This window comes from Staurois parvus, unplaced genomic scaffold (assembly GCF_062004578.1).
Source record: "Staurois parvus isolate SC_StPar_1 unplaced genomic scaffold, SC_StPar_1.0 ptg000422l, whole genome shotgun sequence".
Classification (NCBI taxonomy): Eukaryota; Metazoa; Chordata; class Amphibia; order Anura; family Ranidae; genus Staurois; species Staurois parvus.
The window spans coordinates 3,629,844-3,648,831 of record NW_028318218.1 but is presented as its reverse complement, the minus strand read 5'-3'; the positions used below and the strand labels follow the sequence as shown (position 1 = coordinate 3,648,831).

At 39.5% G+C, this 18,988-nt stretch overlaps 1 protein-coding gene across 1 annotated transcript; it reads left to right on the top strand.

The window, feature by feature from the left end:
• Positions 1-336: 336 nt before the first annotated feature.
• LOC149454617 (neutrophil collagenase-like) lies at positions 337-17,770 on the top strand. The gene is made up of 5 exons (XM_089687269.1): positions 337-497; positions 4,641-4,861; positions 7,508-7,656; positions 8,414-8,539; positions 17,207-17,770. The coding sequence occupies exons 1-5, from the start codon at positions 372-374 to the stop codon at positions 17,383-17,385; spliced, it is 801 nt and encodes a 266-aa protein (XP_089543395.1). The 5' UTR covers positions 337-371; the 3' UTR covers positions 17,386-17,770.
• Positions 17,771-18,988: the final 1,218 nt, after the last annotated feature.

Here is an 18,988-nt window from a genome sequence, read left to right as displayed (position 1 = left end):
TGTTTCTATAAAATGTATGGCCTGGGGGATCTTTTACAAACTCTGAAACCTGCAAGTGAAAAATTATTTAAAAAGTCAATCATTTCAAAAATTGTCTGGCCATGTGAGGTTCAATGTGGAGAGCAGGGCCTGACTGCAAAAGGGTTAAAGTAAAAGAATTACGCAAAAAAGGGAAGTTTCCTAGACAAGATGATTACATGAAATAAAACAAGATGGGTCAATCCAAGCTAATATGTGATAATAAATGTAATATTAAGAAGGAGGGTTAGAGGACAGGTGAATTGTGAAATGTGTCCCTTGCCAGACTTACTCTCTACTATAAAAGAAGATGCCGTAAAAGGCAGCAGAGGCTGTGTAGTCTGACTGCCACAATGCAGAAACTCCAAGTGAAAATCTTGATCCTGTGTTCACTGTGCTATGGCATACTCGCAATGCCATTGGCAGAAAAGCAAGGAAGTGAAGGAGACTTTACTCCTGAGGATCGCAAGACTGCAGAGGTATGTTCAGTTTGAATGTTTGGTAAAATAAAGTTAAGTGAATATACTATGTTTAATTTAGGCTGCCCTAAAGTGATTCTGTTGATTGAATTAATTTGTGTCACATACTTGTATGCTGAACCTGAGATAGCAAGGGTGGCCATTTGCACAGTTCCTGTCCGAGCACCCCTGGGAGGTAAAACAGGGTCTGAAGGAAAGGCAAAAGTGCCAAGCTGCTGATACTGTGGAACTTTAGAGCGCTGTTATCAGGTGAGCAGGAGTACAGCTGGCAATGCACTGTGGATTGCAAAATTCATTAAAGGTTGAGTCAGGTCCCAAGCTTAGTCTAGTGAGTTAAGTAGAAAGATAACAAGTCGTAGTCAGGTAAGGAATAGGCAGAGGTCAGCAAAGAACAGACAGCAAGGCACAAATTCACTGGGCAGAAGCATGGTCAATAATCAAAGCCAAGATTGGTAATCAAGATAAACATTAGACATAGGCAGATAAGCATGTAATCCGAAAGCAGGTCAGGTGATGTGAAGGTCAGTAACAGGATCAAGATCACAGGAGCCAGACTGAAGAACATTCAGCAAAAAACTTGCAGGGTACAGATTTAAATACCCCACTTGGTGGATGTGTGAGCAAATCCGTACACATTGAGCTCACAATATGCATATTTATATGCATGTACATTAGGGTGACTGGTGGCAATTTTTTCCTGATAATTTTTCAATAAAAGCTGTACCTTCCAAGAAGATTGTCAGTACTTACATCTCCCATTGCCAGCATGGAAGAGCAATCCTCCCCTGAAGTCAGTTCTAAAATCAATACTTCCTGGAGTGTTGATCTCTTGTGCCACCCACTATGTACTATGGTTCCTACAACCAGGGGCAGACTGAGCATTTGGAAACTCGGGCACTGCCCGAGGGCCTGGGGTCAGTAGGGGGCCCCATGAGATGCCCATGGTACCTTTTTCAAAGGCTTTTTTGAGTTTGGGCAAGAACACAGGGGCCCCATGATCCCCTTTTGCCCAGGGGCCCCATGAGTTGTCAGTCCGCCCCTGCCTACAACCAAACCTTTAATCACTACAGGATACAATGGGAGAAACCACTGAGCTCACACAGAGTAGACTGACATTCCCAATAAAGTCTGTTTCAGAAACGAGTTCTGCAGAGGATTTCCATTCAATGGAGCAATACTCAGCAAATACATATATACAATCTTCTTTACAAGTACAGCTTACAGATTTGCTTTAAGATTGGCAGAGGTCGGCCCATCCTTGTGCTAACTGTAGATTCACATATGCCAGGCACTTTTATCCCTGACTGAGGTAATATCTTACTGTATGTGTACTCTCTTGCAGGGATTTTCAATTCTGTTTTAGAGTCTCTGGATCTAATAAAAAGCATTTCCAGAGATTAATACTGCTTGTTATGAAGTGGGCCCCAATTAAAATTTGTTTTAGGGCCCTATGATTTTAGTTTTGCAGTGAGCTGACTGTGTCCATACATGGAATGACCTTTACAAGAAAATCAAAAGATTCAAATCCTCCTTTTAAAATATTTTAAAAATAACAAATGAAAAGCGATCTATGAATTGAGGACACGCAGGTAAATGAAAGGTCCTCCTCCTCCGTTCATAGAGTGCTTTTCATTGCTGGAAGCAATAGTACAGCTTCAATGAAAGGAAGAGGGTTGCAAAAACAGTGGGCATAGTCAGCATTCTTTGTCCAGAGCACATATTAAACCCTGCGGCTCCTAAAGATTACAGCTGCAGGGGATAGTTGGGGCAGAGGATTACAGATTTCAATTGGGACAGCGGGCACCAGCAAGGGAAACTTCTTATTAAATGTAACTATGGTCTCTTATGCTGATTTAAAAAAAAAAACAACTAAACTTAGGCTTTAACTCAAAGGCTAGGCCAGAAATTAAATAGTGATGAGTGAACTGCGTAAAGGTTGACCGGAACAGGAAGCTCATCCCTACATTTAAAAAACTAAAGGATTTTAGGGGAAGTAGCAGAGGGTGCATGGGGTATTAAAGTCCTTGTGAATTTTACGGTCATTAGAAAATTCTGCAGACCCCTTGTTCCAGGTCGCCTGGCCTGACCTGTTAAAGTGTTACTAAACCCACATCAGTAAAATCAGTCTGTATATGCAGTAAAGCATGCTAGTTATACTCACTGTGGAACCTAAGGGGTTAATCCTCCACATTGTGTAAAAAGGCTGTTGGATCCTCTCTTCTCTGATCTTCCCCTTCTTCCAGTGTCTTCCAAATATCTCCGATAGAACAAAGGCTAGGGCAAGCTGCACATGCTCACTTTGGTGTGTAGTGCTAGAGAGTTTATTTTCTTGGGAGAGTGCATGTGATCAGCACTGTCCAGACAGAGGTCAGAGGTTCTATATCCTGCTACAGGAGAATTAAAACTCCTCCTACAAGCTGAAACCAGTGCTCAGCTGGACACTGGTAAAAGTCACAAGACTGATCTAACTGCTGATGAGAAAAGGTGTTTAGCAGTTTATATTTACTAAAATAATTGCACTTCCATGTTCTGTGTACTGTGGTATGTGGATGTGCTCTGCGACAGTCAGGAAGTCTCTTCTCATCTTGCTTGAATGCTCTGGGTCTGGACGAACCCACCCCCAGCTTCCACTCTCACGGTTTCAACGGCATCCATCCTACAGGACACCAACAGCTTGAGTGAGGATCCCCAAGCAATAACCTAGGGTTACTGTGCATTGTGGTTAAAAAGATCATATGAATCCTCATTCGTTTTTCATTGACGGTTTTCATTGACGGTTTACAGAACTTTGACCCAAGTTTCACCCATTATTCAATCATATCATATGTGAAAATTGGGTGATTGTCCCAGTTCCCACTCCCATTCATGTCAATTGGATATCCATGCAGGTATGTGTCCCCGAACTCACACTGTCATGCATGGATGTCAAATTGGGACCAGCGGCTGTGTCGCTGCATCCCAGATGACAGGAATTGGACTGCCTGTACATAAAAGAACGGAACACCTTTGAATCCCATGTGAGCAAAGACAGCTCTGGCACACACAGGAGTACACATTGATACGCCCATGTGAACGCGGCCTACAGTAACAGATTTACTTTAAGTGGACCTGAATTTAGAGCTTTCATCTGGTTTAACCGCTTCCGCGCCTTCCGCGCTACAGGGTGGCACGGGTGCGCAAAATCACCGGGTCCCAGCCGGTGATTTCTAGCTGGCACCCGGTGATCGCTGAGTATCTGCAATGGGGGATAGACCTGTGTATAAACAACACAGATCTCTCCCCTGTCAGCTCCTGCAGACTGCTTTGTATAGCGCTGCACAGCAAAGCCATACAAAGCAGTGTACAGTAGAAAGCACAGACACAGCCCATTGTAAAACAGCACACAGCAAACAGTTAACCAATTGATCACCCCACATGTTAACCCCTTCCTGCCCAGTGCCATTAGTTCAGTGTCAGTGCTTTTTATTAGCATTGATCACTGTATTGGTATCACTGGGGATGTCAGTGACACCAAGTCAGTTCCCCCCAGTGTCAGAATGCCCACTGCAGTCCCGCTATAAGTCACTGATTGCCACCATTACTAGTAAAAAAAAAAATTCCAGTATATATACTGCCATTTATAAACGCTATAACGTTCATGTAAACCAATTAATTTACATATATTGGCATTTTTTTTAAACAAAGACATGAAGCAGAATACATTTTGGCATAAATTTATGACTAAATTGATTTTTTAAATTTTTTTTTACTGGACGTGTTTAATAGCAAAAAGTCAAAAATATTGTTTTTTTCTCAAAATCATCGGTCTTTTTTGTTTATAGTACAAAAAATAAAAACCGCACAGACAATCAAATACCACCAAAAGAAAGCTCTATTTGTGGGGGAAAAAAAAGACAAATTTAATTTGGGTGCAGCATTGCATGACCGCACAATTGTCAGTTAAAATAAAATAGCGCCGAATCGCAAAAAATGGCCTGGTCAGAAAGGGGGGTAAATCCTCTGGGGGGCAAATGGTTCATGTACAATAATAGTTGAATTATATTTTTAATATCATTTGTTTATACATAAGTTAACACAAGCTAACACCATTTTTGAAGATACCACTATAAGTTGTAAAAGCAAATTTTTTTTTTTTTTAACAAGGACTACCTAAAAAATTTCTATACATTTAACAACAAATCAAGAAACACATTTGTAGAGAGGATCAGAGAAATGCAAAGATTCTTTGGAATGACGGTAACAGGAAGGTTGGACACAAGTACAATGAATATGATGAAAACTCCCCGATGTGGCATGCCTGACGTGGCAGAGGTCAGATCTGTCCCCGGAAGACCAAGATGGAGACAATCTTCCCTGACCTACAGGTAGGTTTCTCCTGGATTTATGAGAATTAGTGCTCACATAGCTGTAGGGTTCCTGCTCCCATAATTCTGTTGTACAAAGCTCTATTCGTGAGTCTGGGGACAGCGTTCAGAGGGCGATTACAGTACAGTGCCATCAAAAAATCCATATTTAACATAAAGTTCACATTTTCAAGTACAGTAACTTATAGCACTTAAAAAGAATCTTTTCTGCTGAAGTATACCAGATCATGATTGATGGTCATTTGCTAATGGTGATGGTAATTAGTTAAAGTAGAATTAAACCCTCAGGCCTGGTTCACACCAATGCATTGGGCTTTTTGTCCATTTGTTGCATTTTTGAATGCATGTTTTGCTGTGTTTTTGCCGTGTTTTTACTGCGTTTTCTTTGTTAAAGTCGACATTTTTTTGTTGCAGAATAAAAAGGGAAAACGCAGCAAATACGTGGCAAAAATGCACTACATGCATTTCAGTAGCTTCTCCATTGAACTCTATTGTAGCAAAAATCCTTCTTTCTAAAAAAGTCCCTGACCCTTTCTAAAAATGCAGCAGTTCAAAAAAGCATAGATGTGAACATGTTCAATAGGAAACCATGTTAAATGGACTGTAGTGCATTTCTGAAAAAAGCACATTGGTGTGAAACAGGCTTTAGTGTTTTTTAGCTTAACACATTGAGCACAATAAAATAAATATTCCCCAGCAAACTATTTCTTAAACTTCTTTCCAAACACTTGCAGTTTACAACTTTCTTTGCTGCTGGCTTCGGCTGTCTAAGGGCTGCTTCCCTGAACTTCCAGTCTTTACAAGAAAGTTAACAGTGAACAGTACAGCTTCAAATCAGTCTGTAGCTTGGAGAAGGGAAAGAGGGAAAGGGGAAGAGGAGGAACGGGGGTGGTGTGTCTTATACTATAGGGGTGGTGTGTTTCTATAGAGGCACACAGTATAGGAAGACACAACTATAGTCCCTGCAGGCAAGGGTGGCTCGATAGAACGCTTCAAGAGGAAGAAGCCACCATGAAAAAGGAAACCTGGGGCAGCAGTCAAAAAATTTACTTTTTGGCATAGTGTTTGTGAACACTGTTCAGAAGCATGATAGAGAGATACAAAGTAACATTGCTACTTTTGTGTTTACTTCATCTACAAATCGAAGGGATGAGCTTTGATTTGCAACTGTTATATATTCAAAATAAAATGTCTTCCTAAATAACCCCTTAATTTACCCTAATCAGCCCTAGCTGATTCCCAGAGAAAACCTTCACCTTATCCCTCTATTTTCCTGCTGGATTTGTTTTTCTGTTTTTCCAACCATTAATATTTAAATTTTGTTTCATTTTTAATTGTCTTGTTCGTTTTTTTAGTGTCAAAAAACTTTGCGATGCTTTGTGCCAAACTGTAGTGTCATTTTAAACAGGAAAATTATGGAATAAAATGTAAGCTTTGTATCTACAGTAACACTATTTTTTAAGACTAACTGATAAAAGTAGTATTATGTAGAATTATGTAGAGTATTTTGTTGAATTAGATGAAAGGTGAAGCTGAAATGTTGCCTTAGCAATCAGCTCATAGCTCCTATTTTCTTGTGCAAGTAAGTCAGTCATATCGATACATATATATATATATATATATATATATATATATATATATATATATATATATATATATATATACACAGTGGGGCAAAAAAGTATTTAGTCAGCCACCAATTGTGCAAGTTCTCCCACTTAAAAAGATGAGAGAGGCCTGTAATTGGCATCATAGGTAGACCTCAACTATGAGAGACAAAATGAGAAAAAAATCCAGACAATCACATTGGCTGATTTGGAAAGAATTTATTTGCAAATTATGGTGGAAAATAAGTACATAATAAATAAATAAATAATTTTACATACTAAAAAAATAAATAAATAACTAAATAAATAAATAATAAATAAGCACCTACATACAAGCAAGATTTCTGGCTTTCACAGACCTGTACCTTCTTCTTGAAGAGGCTCCTCTGTCCTGCACTCATTACCTGTATCAATGGCACCTGTTTGAACTTGTTATCAGTATAAAAAGACACCTGTCCACAACCTCAAACAGTCACACTTCAAACTCCACTATGGTGAAGACAATAGAGCTGTCGAAGGACACCAGTAACAAGTACAGTACCTACTGTGCTCAAATACAGGCCATGCACCTCTTGCATTCTATCACTCCATGCCTTGGCCTTTCAATAGAAGACTCTTTTGACACCCATATAAAGCCCTTCTGTCTCATAGCCTGAGGCCTCCTGACTTTTGGGTGGAACACATCAGTCTCCTAACGAGAGCTCTATGTCCTTTATTTTAAGGATTCTGTACCCCTGCACTCACAGTTTGCCAGTCTCCTGCAAGACCTGGAAATTGGGTTCTTCCACCCCAAAACTCTTTCAAATCTCCAAACTCCAGAACCCAATCTGGGAGTACCAAAACCTGGAAAAAATTGAAAAACCACATTTCTCCATTCAGAATGAATATTCCAGAGCCACGCACTTTGCATATGTGGGAACCTAGTGCCATATCTACTTCCCTAGGGCCTTGCACTATATATGTAGAATTTTACCTTAGCTTGCTGAGGTTCCTGAATATGTACTATTCAATTCTATTATTGCATTGCTTTATTTTGCAGAATTATGAATTTCACTCCTGACCTGCCCCAGAATGTTGTTACTGATGCAATAAAGCGTGCTTTTGATGCCTGGAGCCAAGTCACACCACTTAGTTTTACTCAAGTTGGAAATGGTCAAGCTGATATACTTATTCAGTTCTCCAGATCAGGCAAGTAAATAAATCTTAAAAAAATAAAACAGGAACCCTTTCTATATGTCTGTTTATGCTGATTGGAGGCAGATATCTTCACCTGGAAGGAACACCTGTCATTTGGCTACTTTAACAGGACTGACAGCACTCTTCAGTGAAATCTAACTAATTAGAGATGAACTCTAAGTAGATATAAAAATTAAATAAATGCAGCTGTGTAAAAATCACTAACCCTTTTGCTACCAGGCTCTGGACTCCACTTTTAAGTTCAGGTGGCCAGACCATTTTTGCAATTTTTCACTTTCATAATTTTTCACCATCAAGCCAGGACACAAGCCAAGGTCAGCAATGGGAGATAAGGATAAAGTAGAGTAAAGGAGGCAAGCTGGCTAAAAGACAAGATTTCATGATGACCAGTCAGCAATTGTAGTTAGTTCTGCTATGCTTTAAAAAGACCTCTGGGTGCCAAAAGCAAATGCTCTACGTGCACTTTAATTCATGTTAATGCGCACATGCGGATGCAAGCACAGTTTTCATTCTATGCACAGGATCACAAGCTGCACTATGCACATGTGCAGATCTTTGGGCACAGCCATGCACTCCATATTCCTGACTTTTATATTGTTTTTGGCTTATATACTGGCAGTCTTTTCTCTCGTTTCTTATATTGCAATATGGAACAATTCTTTATGAAAACAAATAATGACTAGGGGATGATGTATTTTACATTACAATAGTTTTTATTATTTTATAACGTGAAATAATTGTTTTAAAGCTCACAGTGATGGATCGGCTTTTGATGGTCGTAATGGAGTACTGGCACATGCCTACTTTCCAGGCACTGGAATTGGTGGTGATGCTCACTTTGATGAAGATGAAACATGGACAAACAACAGAGCAGGTACGTTATGCAATCTTACAGAGGTATTTTACATCCCCAAGAAAGAATAAAAATGGAAGAGTGAGCTGGTCCTATATAAAGGAAACAGTCTAGGTGTGTCAATTGCATTCTACCTACCTTTACAACAAGGGGCTAGGTAGCCAATGGTACTAGAGGAGCGAGTATATAAAGGTGCATGTGGAACTCTACGATAATGGAGGGGAGTAGAATTGCTTGGTGTACTGTGGCAATACCTTAATGAAAACCTAAAGCTGGGCTATTTCCTCTATATGCATTTATTAGCTTTATTTTCCTTTTTTTTTAAATAAATTTTTATTAAGTTTCAAACTTGTACATACAATGGAAAAAAAAGCAGACCAAACGTGTTTGGCAAAGAGATTGATGGCAGGTGTAACATACTCAACATTGATGTAAAACAACAACCATAAGTCATACAACTGTTAGCATCAAATACATCCACTGGGTAATTTCCATTTCAACTAGAGTGAGTTTCAAAGGGGAACATTTCTGTATTTTAAGTAATTCAATTTTTTGAGGTGATAAATTTATTTTCAACACCAGTAGATTACTGAAAGTAGAAAACAGCACACATTCCTCCAGGAAGAAGCAGGAAGTTAACAGAGGCGTTCGGGTTTTTTTTTTTTTCAAAAACATGTAAAATGTGTGTTACAAACTTTTTACATGCATTACTATAAAGGCGAGTATGTAATGCATGTTTTTAATTAAATGAATTAAAACATGCATACATTTCGAAACAGCACAAAGTCTTTTACAAACTGTTACAAAAATGCAGAGATGGCAATGGCTCTATTAAAAATAGTGGCAGCTAACTAATCAAATGTTTAGTAAGGTTGTTAATGCACTCTAGCAGCCTAATTTAAACACTAGTCACCCGTATAGTAGGATTAAAGGGTGCCTTAGGTTAAATGTGACCTTCAAGGCATTCCCTCACCTCCCTCAGTGCAGCCCACCTAGTCCAATACTTTCTTTTCTCCCTGACCCAGCTATATCCACTGTGTGACCATGTTTGGAGTTGCACATCCCTTCTTTTGAAAGGGCCTCCACCAGATATTTGTCATCGTGTGCACGTGTCGTAGTCACATTCATTCTTATGGGGACCTATACTCATGGTGGCCTCCGTTTGACCTGTAGAGTATGGCTCTCCTAATAGAAATTAATGGTGCCACAGCATACATTACCCAACTGTACCATGGGTAACACTTGACCTTCAAGGTATTCTCCAACTCCCCTAGGTGCAGCCCACCTTGTCCAATACTTTCCTCTCTTCCTGCCCCAGCTACAGTACATCCACTGTGCAACCATGTTTAAAGTTGCACAGCCTCTCTTTTGAAAGTGCCTCCACTTCCTGTGCACCCTGGCCACATTCATTCTCACAGAGACACATACTCATAATGACCATCTGTTTGATTGGTAAAGTATGGTTCTCCTAATAGAAATTAATGGGACCGCAGCATACATTGGTAGGATGAAAAAAAAAGGTTACTTTTTGGAAGAAATCCTATGCAGCTCTGGGCAGAGCTGCAGAATGCAGATTATTAGAACAGAGGCGGTAATCAGGAAGGGTGGAGGCATAACTTAAAAGACAGCTTGTACCAAAGGTAAAGTTTTATTTTATAGCAACTCTTTGTGGCATACTTATCTGGCTTTCCACCTGTGCCATCAAACACAATTCCATTCAATAGATATCTTTCCCTGAAGTCTGGTGTCCTCCGCAGTATTCCCTGGCTCCTCCTGCTGACCTCCATATCATAACTGTCAACACCTTTTTTTTACTGTTGTGTCTAAAGGGTAGAAAATAAAAGCTTTGTATAGGGACACGGATGGCAAACAAAAATGAAAGGGTTTTTTTTTTTTACCTTCTCTACTGTATTCAAAATGGAAAAAAAGAGTTTTGCCTTTAAATATAATTTAACCCATTTGCTTTTATACTCACCTGCCTTGCATCGGAGCCCTCTGCAGGGGAGACTACCTTTCCTGCACTGAAAGATATGAAGTAGTCATAAGAGTTAATTGTATGTCCATAAATCTTTAAAACGAACATACAGTCAGGTCCATAAATATTGGGACAAAGACACAATTCTAACATTTTTGGCTCTATACACCACCACAATGGATTTGAAATGAAACGAACAAGATGTGCTTTAACTGCAGACTGTCAGCTTTAATTTGAGGGTATTTACATCCAAATCAGGTGAACGGTGTAGGAATTACAACAGTTTGCATATGTGCCTCCCACTTGTTAAGGGACCAAAAGTAATGGAACAGAATAATAATCTTAAATCAAACTTTCACTTTTTAATACTTGGTTGCAAATCCTTTGCAGTCAATTACAGCCTGAAGTCTGGAATGCATGGACATCACCAGAAACTGGGTTTCGTCCCTGGTGATGCTCTGCCAGGCATCTACTGCAACTGTCTTCAGTTCCTGCTTGTTCTTGGGTCATTTTCCCTTCAGTTTTGTCTTCAGCAAGTGAAATGCATGCTCAATCGGATTCAGGTCAGGTGATTGACTTGGCCATTGCATAACATTCCACTTCTTTCCCTTAAAAAACTCTTTGGTTGCTTTTGCAGTATGCTTTGGGTCATTGTCCATCTGCACTGTGAAGCGGCGTCCAATGAGTTGTGAAGCATTTGGCTGAATATGAGCAGATAATATTCCCGAAACACTTCAGAATTCATCCTGCTGCTTTTGTCAGCAGTCACATCATCAATAAATACAAGAGAACCAGTTCCATTGGCAGCCATACATGCCCACGCCATGACACTACCACCACCATGCTTCACTGATGAGGTGGTATGCTTAGGATCATGAGCAGTTCCTTTCCTTCTCCATACTCTTCTCTTCCCATCACTCTGGTACAAGTTGATCTTGGTCTCATCTGTCCATAGGATGTTGTTCCAGAACTGTGAAGGCTTTTTTAGATGTCATTTGGCAAACTCTAATCTGCCCTTCTTGTTTTTGAGGCTCACCAATGGTTTACATCTTGTGGTGAACCCTCTGTATTCACTCTGGTGAAGTCTTCTCTTGATTGTTGACTTTGACACACATACACCTACCTCCTGGAGAGTGTTCTTGATCTGGCCAACTGTTGTGAAGGGTGTTTTCTTCACCAGGGAAAGAATTCTTCGGTCATCCACCACAGTTGTTTTCCATGGTCTTCCGGGTCTTTTGGTGTTGCTGAGCTCACCGGTGCGTTCCTTCTTTTTAAGAATGTTCCAAACAGTTGTTTTGGCCACGCCTAATGTTTTTGCTATCTCTCTGATGGGTTTGTTTTGTTTTTTCAGCCTAATGATGGCTTGCTTCACTGATAGTGACAGCTCTTTGGATCTCATCTTGAGAGTTGACCGCAACAGATTCCAAATGCAAATAGCACACTTGAAATGAACTCTGGACCTTTTATCTCCTCATTGTAATTGGGATAATGAGGGAATAACACACACCTGGCCATGGAACAGCTGAGAAGCCAATTGTCCCATTACTTTTGGTCCCTTAACAAGTGGGAGGCACATATGCAAACTGTTGTAATTCCTACACCGTTCACCTGATTTGGATGTAAATACCCTCAAATTAAAGCTGACAGTCTTCAGTTAAAGCACATCTTGTTCGTTTCATTTCAAATCCATTGTGGTGGTGTATAGAGCCAAAAATGTTAGAATTGTGTCGATGTCCCAATATTTATGGACCTGACTGTAGATTTACAATTAGGCAGATTCAGAGAATTTGTCCTGTATTTTGACATTTCATCAGTAAGTGACTATTAATTCACCAGGCCACATCCTGTTGACTAAGAATTTTGTCATCATTGGAAAACAAGAAAAAAACATTTTCAGCACAACCAAAGTGGCCTCTTTACACTTCCTCTGCAATAAGGAGAAATGTATGTTATAGAAAATGTATGTTCACTAATGAGATACAAACCTTTGAAATACAGCTGTACCTTTTTACCTTGTAGTGGTCCCCCCACCTCCATACCAAAAACAAATGTTGTAATATGGAGAGCTCAAGATCACCAGCCAGCCACTTGTAAAAGCCAATAGTGGTCTCCCAAAACAAGCAAACACAAATAGTTTCCTTTAGCAAAAACAAAGGCAAACAGTCCATAGTCCTGGTATAATTAAGACCACAGCAAGGCTCACCACCAGTTTCTTCTTCCCACACTCGGATTTATGATTCTTATCTGTTTTGGTGTAGAAGACAAGCCACAGGAGCTCAGCAAAATAGAATCTGAGTCACAAGACAGCCAACATTTTCTCACAACTGTGGACTACTCCACTCCACCTCATAGACAGGTGCTGACTCCTTCCTGCTGCTTTTAAAACCTCTCTTGCAGGTGGATTAACCCTTTAACCTTTTTGGGATCAAAGTCCCTGTATTCAGGGTTTGGAGGCTCTTTCCCACCCAAAGTCTCTCTGAACTTCTGAATTCAAGGTCTGAAATTAGTCCTTCCCAATTCAGAGCACACTGTAAATCAGTCCTCTCTTCTCCAACCAGACTACCCTGCAAGTTCTCAGCCACATGTGTGAGAACCCCTGAACACTAAAAATGTTTCCAGAGCTCTCTCTTAAAGGGACCACAGCCCAAATAGTGGGAAAATATATCTCCAGTACAGGACTTATCCCTAACATCCTGTAAAATTTATACAAAATTAAAAAATATAATAAAAAAATCAGACCTCAGATGCAGTGCAGTTTTTCTTTACACTCTTCCACACCCCGCTCTCTGCTGCATTGGGTAGCTTTACTGTTAAGTTTCTGCATTCTATTTAGTCTGCATTCTATAAGTTTCTATTAACTAACTCCGATAGTTAAGGATCGGAGAGGAAAATTTGGCTCTCCCATTGATCTCTATAGTACTTGTGGTGGTGCCAGCACATTGTTTCACAGAAAAGAGAATGTAAACATTTAGACAAAGAATGGGAATGGCATCACTCGTACTTTTTATGCCAACTGGTAAATCTGACATTTTTCACTTATATACTATACTGAATGCCCAGGAAAGCCCTGACCCCCAGACACATCTGAGATTGAGAGCTTTCACCTGCCTCATTTCCTCCTTCCCTTACTGTCATGCTTTCTGCACAATGCCAGGTGTATCTGCCAAAATTTAGATCTGGAAGTGTACATTTGCATATTCGAATGGGCCTCATGAGCCACTTAAGAAGATAAGGGTTTCTGCTGATACTTTAAACTTTAAAAGTGATGTTTATAAACTGGCAGCATTACATACTTCAAATTACACCTATCCTGCCCTTTGAGCATCATGACATCCAGCCAACTAACAATTTTTTTTAATAAACCAAAAAATTGTAGAATCTGTTTTTTCTTATATAACAATTATTTACAGATTTTAGAAAATTATTAGAACTCATTATATTGAAAAAGAAACCAGTATATTATTGGCGAACATCTGCCGAGCAGTTTTATAAAAAAAGGTTTTACCATGTGTTAATGCAATGCGTGGTCATGCATGTGCACACGTGTGTTGCAGTGCAGTGCCACTTATTCTGAATGGCTCCCCAACACACATATATAGTAAGTGAAAATGTCTCTGCGCTATAGGGCACCCCGATGTCCAAATGGGAATGTGATTTGTGGTGCACTGCATTACCAAAAATAGCACAGGTAATTTTTTATTCACTGAAGTACGTTAACAAGCCATTCATAGTAATGGATCAATGCACAACATTCTGTCAAGGCACCTGTGTTACAGTGTGAATGGGCCCTAAGCCTAAAGTGTCAGCTAATGACCAATATACACGTTTCGAATATTGGACAAATGATCATTTTTTTCTGCAAGCTAGTCTCATATCAAAAGTGAAGAGGTTACTAAAGTTACGATAATTCTTTAATGACGGAATAAGAAATCTGAAGAATGGAATGTATTTGTATTGTCTATTCAGGAGACTACTGTACCGGTTAAATGAAAATCGTACGATCCGGTATCACACGATAAAAATTTTTGTGCTTGTCCCTTCTATTCTTTTCAGACGATTGCTGTGTACTAACAATCAAATAATCGCATGATCTTTTCATCTCAAAATTCTGCCTAAAGTTGTTGTAAAGGCTTCAGTTTTTTATTTACTTTAATGCATGCTCTGGAGCAAGATATAAAATCTTGTATGTGCAGCTGCCCCTCCCCCATCCCGAGCACTCCCTAAATAATTACCAGAGCCCAATCTTAATTCAGTGCTGTGCCCGAGAGTAGCTCTCTCCCTTGTCACTTGACTCAGTGAGAGCAGTGGAAACCATTGGCTCCTGCTGCTGTCAATCAAATCCAGTGACAAGGGAGAGAGAGCAGGGGCCAAGTTGCACTGTGTATCAATAGAGACACACACAGTGCGGCTTGGGATCAAGTCCACACGTGTGCCACCATAGGAACCAGCTTCCTATGGTGGCACATGGAAAAGAGGAGGATTGTGCCGCTGTGTGCAAAACCATTGCACAGAGCAGGTAAGTATAACATGTTTGTTATTTTTTAAAACAAACCTTTACAATCACTTTAAAATCTCAGAATTCTGGCTTTTAATTTCTGAATTCTGACTTAATTTCAGAATTCTGTCCTTGAATCTCAGGATTCTGACTTTGAAACTCAGAATACTGACCTTTAATCTCAGAATTCTGACTTTTAATTTCTGAATTCTGACTTAATTTCAGAATTCTGTCCTTGAATCTCAGGATTCTGACTTTGAAACTCAGAATACTGACCTTTAATCTCAGAATTCTGACTGTAAAAGTCAGAATTTTGTTTTTAAATTGTTTCTAGGATGACTCACACCATCCTTACAAAATAACAGAAACACCTCACATTATATTAATATCAAGCACCTAATAAGGAGTGGTGTGTTTAAAGATCTTCACATGTAGTTTTTGCTGACACTGGGTCACAAAGGTGCTGACTCGGTTATGTAATAATTTTGGAAGCTGAACTTAAATGGCATTAAGCAAATGTCATATTCCACGTCTATCCCTGTCAATGAGCTTTGTTTTTGCATTTACTGTTCCTCTTTTCGATGCAGTTTGTCCATATATGGAAAACTTGTTCTGTATTTATATGATATTTCATCATTCATTGACACAATCTAACTACTGATTCAACAAGCTACATCCTGTTGACTGAGATTTTTGTCATTATTGTTTTAATGCAAAATAAAAGAAAGTAAAAAAAGCTCAGTGCAAATAAAGTGGCCCCAGAAGATCTCCCCTACAAAACTGGTGCTGTAGCAGCACTGAGACATCAACCTTTAAAAGTACAGGTATAATGAAAAATCCTGTATGGGTTCCCCCACCTACCTTGAAATCTGCAAATTCTACCAAACAAGCCAAAATTGGATATGACAGCTATGTCTTGATGAAGCTCTGGAGTGGGCTGGGTGAAACACATTGATGTCATGGGGCATGCCCCCCATTCTCTCATCTCCCCCTGGTATAGGCTGGAGTGCATGCCAGCCTGGACCGGCTTAATGCACTTGTCTGTCCTATTCACCTAAGTTCACTTGTGCCGATGCCAATGTCTGCATACATCCTTTATTATAATAAAATTTATAATACATTGTCATCCTGCAGACTTGGATACAAGCTGTGGTGGTGAGGAGTCGGGGAGATTCCAGCATACCATACAGCCTTTTTGGCAGCTCATTGAATACATCTCCATTGCATGCAAGGAACTCCACTCCTAACTGCTCAGGGTCATATCAGCTGCACTTTTATTTACATGCATCGACAATATACTGTAGTACAAACAGGGAAGCTGTATCTGTGGATATGTGCTCAAGCGCTTCCCATGCCATCACTAGTTCAGGCTGAACAGGTTTCCTTCATTTCCAGCAATTTAGGATTAGATTTTTTTCTTGTGCTACAAGCTTATTGGAGGACTAGAACAAAATTTCTAGGAAAATCTCTGCTACTTCTGACATGATGCACTCCACTGGCACACAAAATAATAATCAAACATCATATAGTGGACAATTACAGTATCAGTGATTGCATTTGGACATTGATTGGAGAGGAATCATTCGTTTCTTACAGGCATTATTATCAGTGGTGATTAATATTCCGCAGTACAGCCTATATTGGATTTATATTTGGACCCTATTATCAGCTAGCCCATTGTGGCCAACACTTTGCCAGCGGGTATAAGGTCCTACTATTTGCTGGGGCATTTGTTCAGGGGGTACAGGGCCAGGTGAATAGTTTTTAAATTGGAGGAGGAATTCTGGAGGAGGGGGATCATTAGTGGGGGGGGGGGTGGAATACTATGTATGTATTTTAAATATCATTCATATTTTTGTATATGAATAAATCAAATATATTGCTACAGCCATAAGTAGTTGTCATATCCAATTTTTGGCCTGTTTGCTATACTTGGTAGTGTGGAGAAACTCTCCAGTATTTTTACCTTGGGTCCAGGCACCACTGTTTCAATAATGGTTCTCCAATTAATGAAGATCCATTCAGTTGTCATAGTTGAAATTTGAAAATTCTCCCTTACCACAGATCTGCACACACCACTGCAAGAGTTAATTGCAGTCCTAATGTTCTAAAGTCAACCCGTCTACCTAGCCATTAATCATAAACTATAATAAACCTACAGTTATGTTTTAAGTATGTCCTGGATAAAAAAAAATTGGATTTTTTTTTTTTTTTGCAGCATTCAACTTGTTTCTAGTTGCTGCACATGAGTTTGGTCATTCCTTGGGTCTAGAACACTCCAACAATCCTTCAGCTTTGATGTTCCCAACCTATCGCTATGTGAACACGGAAGGTTACCGCTTGCCACAAGATGACGTCGCTCGGATCCAGGCACTGTATGGAAGAAGACCAACATAACTGAGCCTACTTTCAGGAATGCTGATATGTGTACTACTTTTGCCATATATTTTACTGTTATTTTTACAACATAAGTAGAAAATCTAGCACAGTATTTTTCTGCTTTTTTGTAATTGTATAGTTAATGCTTGGTTTGCATGGCAATTTTTTATGAGTATGGTGGTCAGACACTGACTATCTGGCTATAGAAAAATCACCATCTTGGATGATAGAAATGTAATATACATGACTATATGTACTGTATATATATGTATCACCCACCTCCAATGTGCCACTAATATCAGGGAACAGTAGATCCATTGACCAAAATATTCCAGTCTATTATATTTTTTCTTTGATGTCTTCCAGTAGTATCTGCATTTATTAAAGCAATATAGCATGTTCACATTTGACATTGAAATTTCTCATAGCTCATTGAATAAGATGACATTATGGCCACTACCAAATATCAAATGATGTGCAAGAGAATAGTACAATGTAGGTATTATGCATGTGCATAATTGGATAATTTAAGTAAATACAGCTTAACTAAATTCACTAAGGCCTCATGTACACCAAGCCACATATTTGGTTGTGAGCATAGGGCACTGGAGCACCAACCAGCCCCACTGCCAGCAGCCTTTAAAAGTCTATAAGAGGCTGACAGTTGCTGCGACAGGACAGGGTTGGATGCTGCACTGAGTGCTACTAACAATTAGGGCATTATGCACCCAGGGAAGGACAGCCAGAACGCAAGAAGTCTGCATTGCAGGCATTGGTTTGGCATCATTGCCTTGGGTCCTGGATGACCTTGTCCCAGCACTGCCCAGATCCTTCTAGTTACACCAAAATACACTATAAGGCGTAATGAAGAACCTGAGGAGAAAGACATGTTCAGTTTTACCATTTCACAGTATAATTGTGAGCATGGACCAGCTGCAAATTAATACAAGTCTTACTACATTTTTTAACAATAATTTGTTATTAAGTTTTAACAAAAAATACATGCATTTATTCAGTTACTGAAGCTTTAACAATTAATCTCAAAAAATGCAATGAGCCAATAAACAGGATAATACAAGTAAAATAAAGTGTCTTATGGTTGTATAAAAACATTCAGAGGTTTAGTAGTTGAGGTGAAGAGATTGTGACACCGTAGTACCCAGTATTCCCAGGTTCAGTTGGGGGAGAAGGAAGGCAGGGAGGAAAAAAGGGAGGAGGAGGAGTAGGTTTAGAGAGGAAGAAAAATCTAGGATTTGGTTTTATCATCATTGAGCTTTCAATTCCCATGCTGGGAAGTATTCAAGGCAGTTACGAGAAAGAGTGGGAAGAGTGGGAAGTGGGAAGATTAATAATGGCCCATTGGCCGGATATGCTTACAAAGATAAGAGAATAAAGGAGAGGGAGAGAGAGATGGAAAGTAAGGAGGGAAATATTGGTAGGTGTATGGGGAAGTCTTACACATTTCTTGTTGCACCAATTCCACAAATAGAATTTTCAAAGCTGAAATCCATTTAGATGTTATTATCAAAAAGCAACTGAAGAGTGCAATGTCGATGTTGTGTACCTTGGCACAAATAATTTGTCCAAGAATGATGTGTTCTGTACAAGATGAATTTCAGAA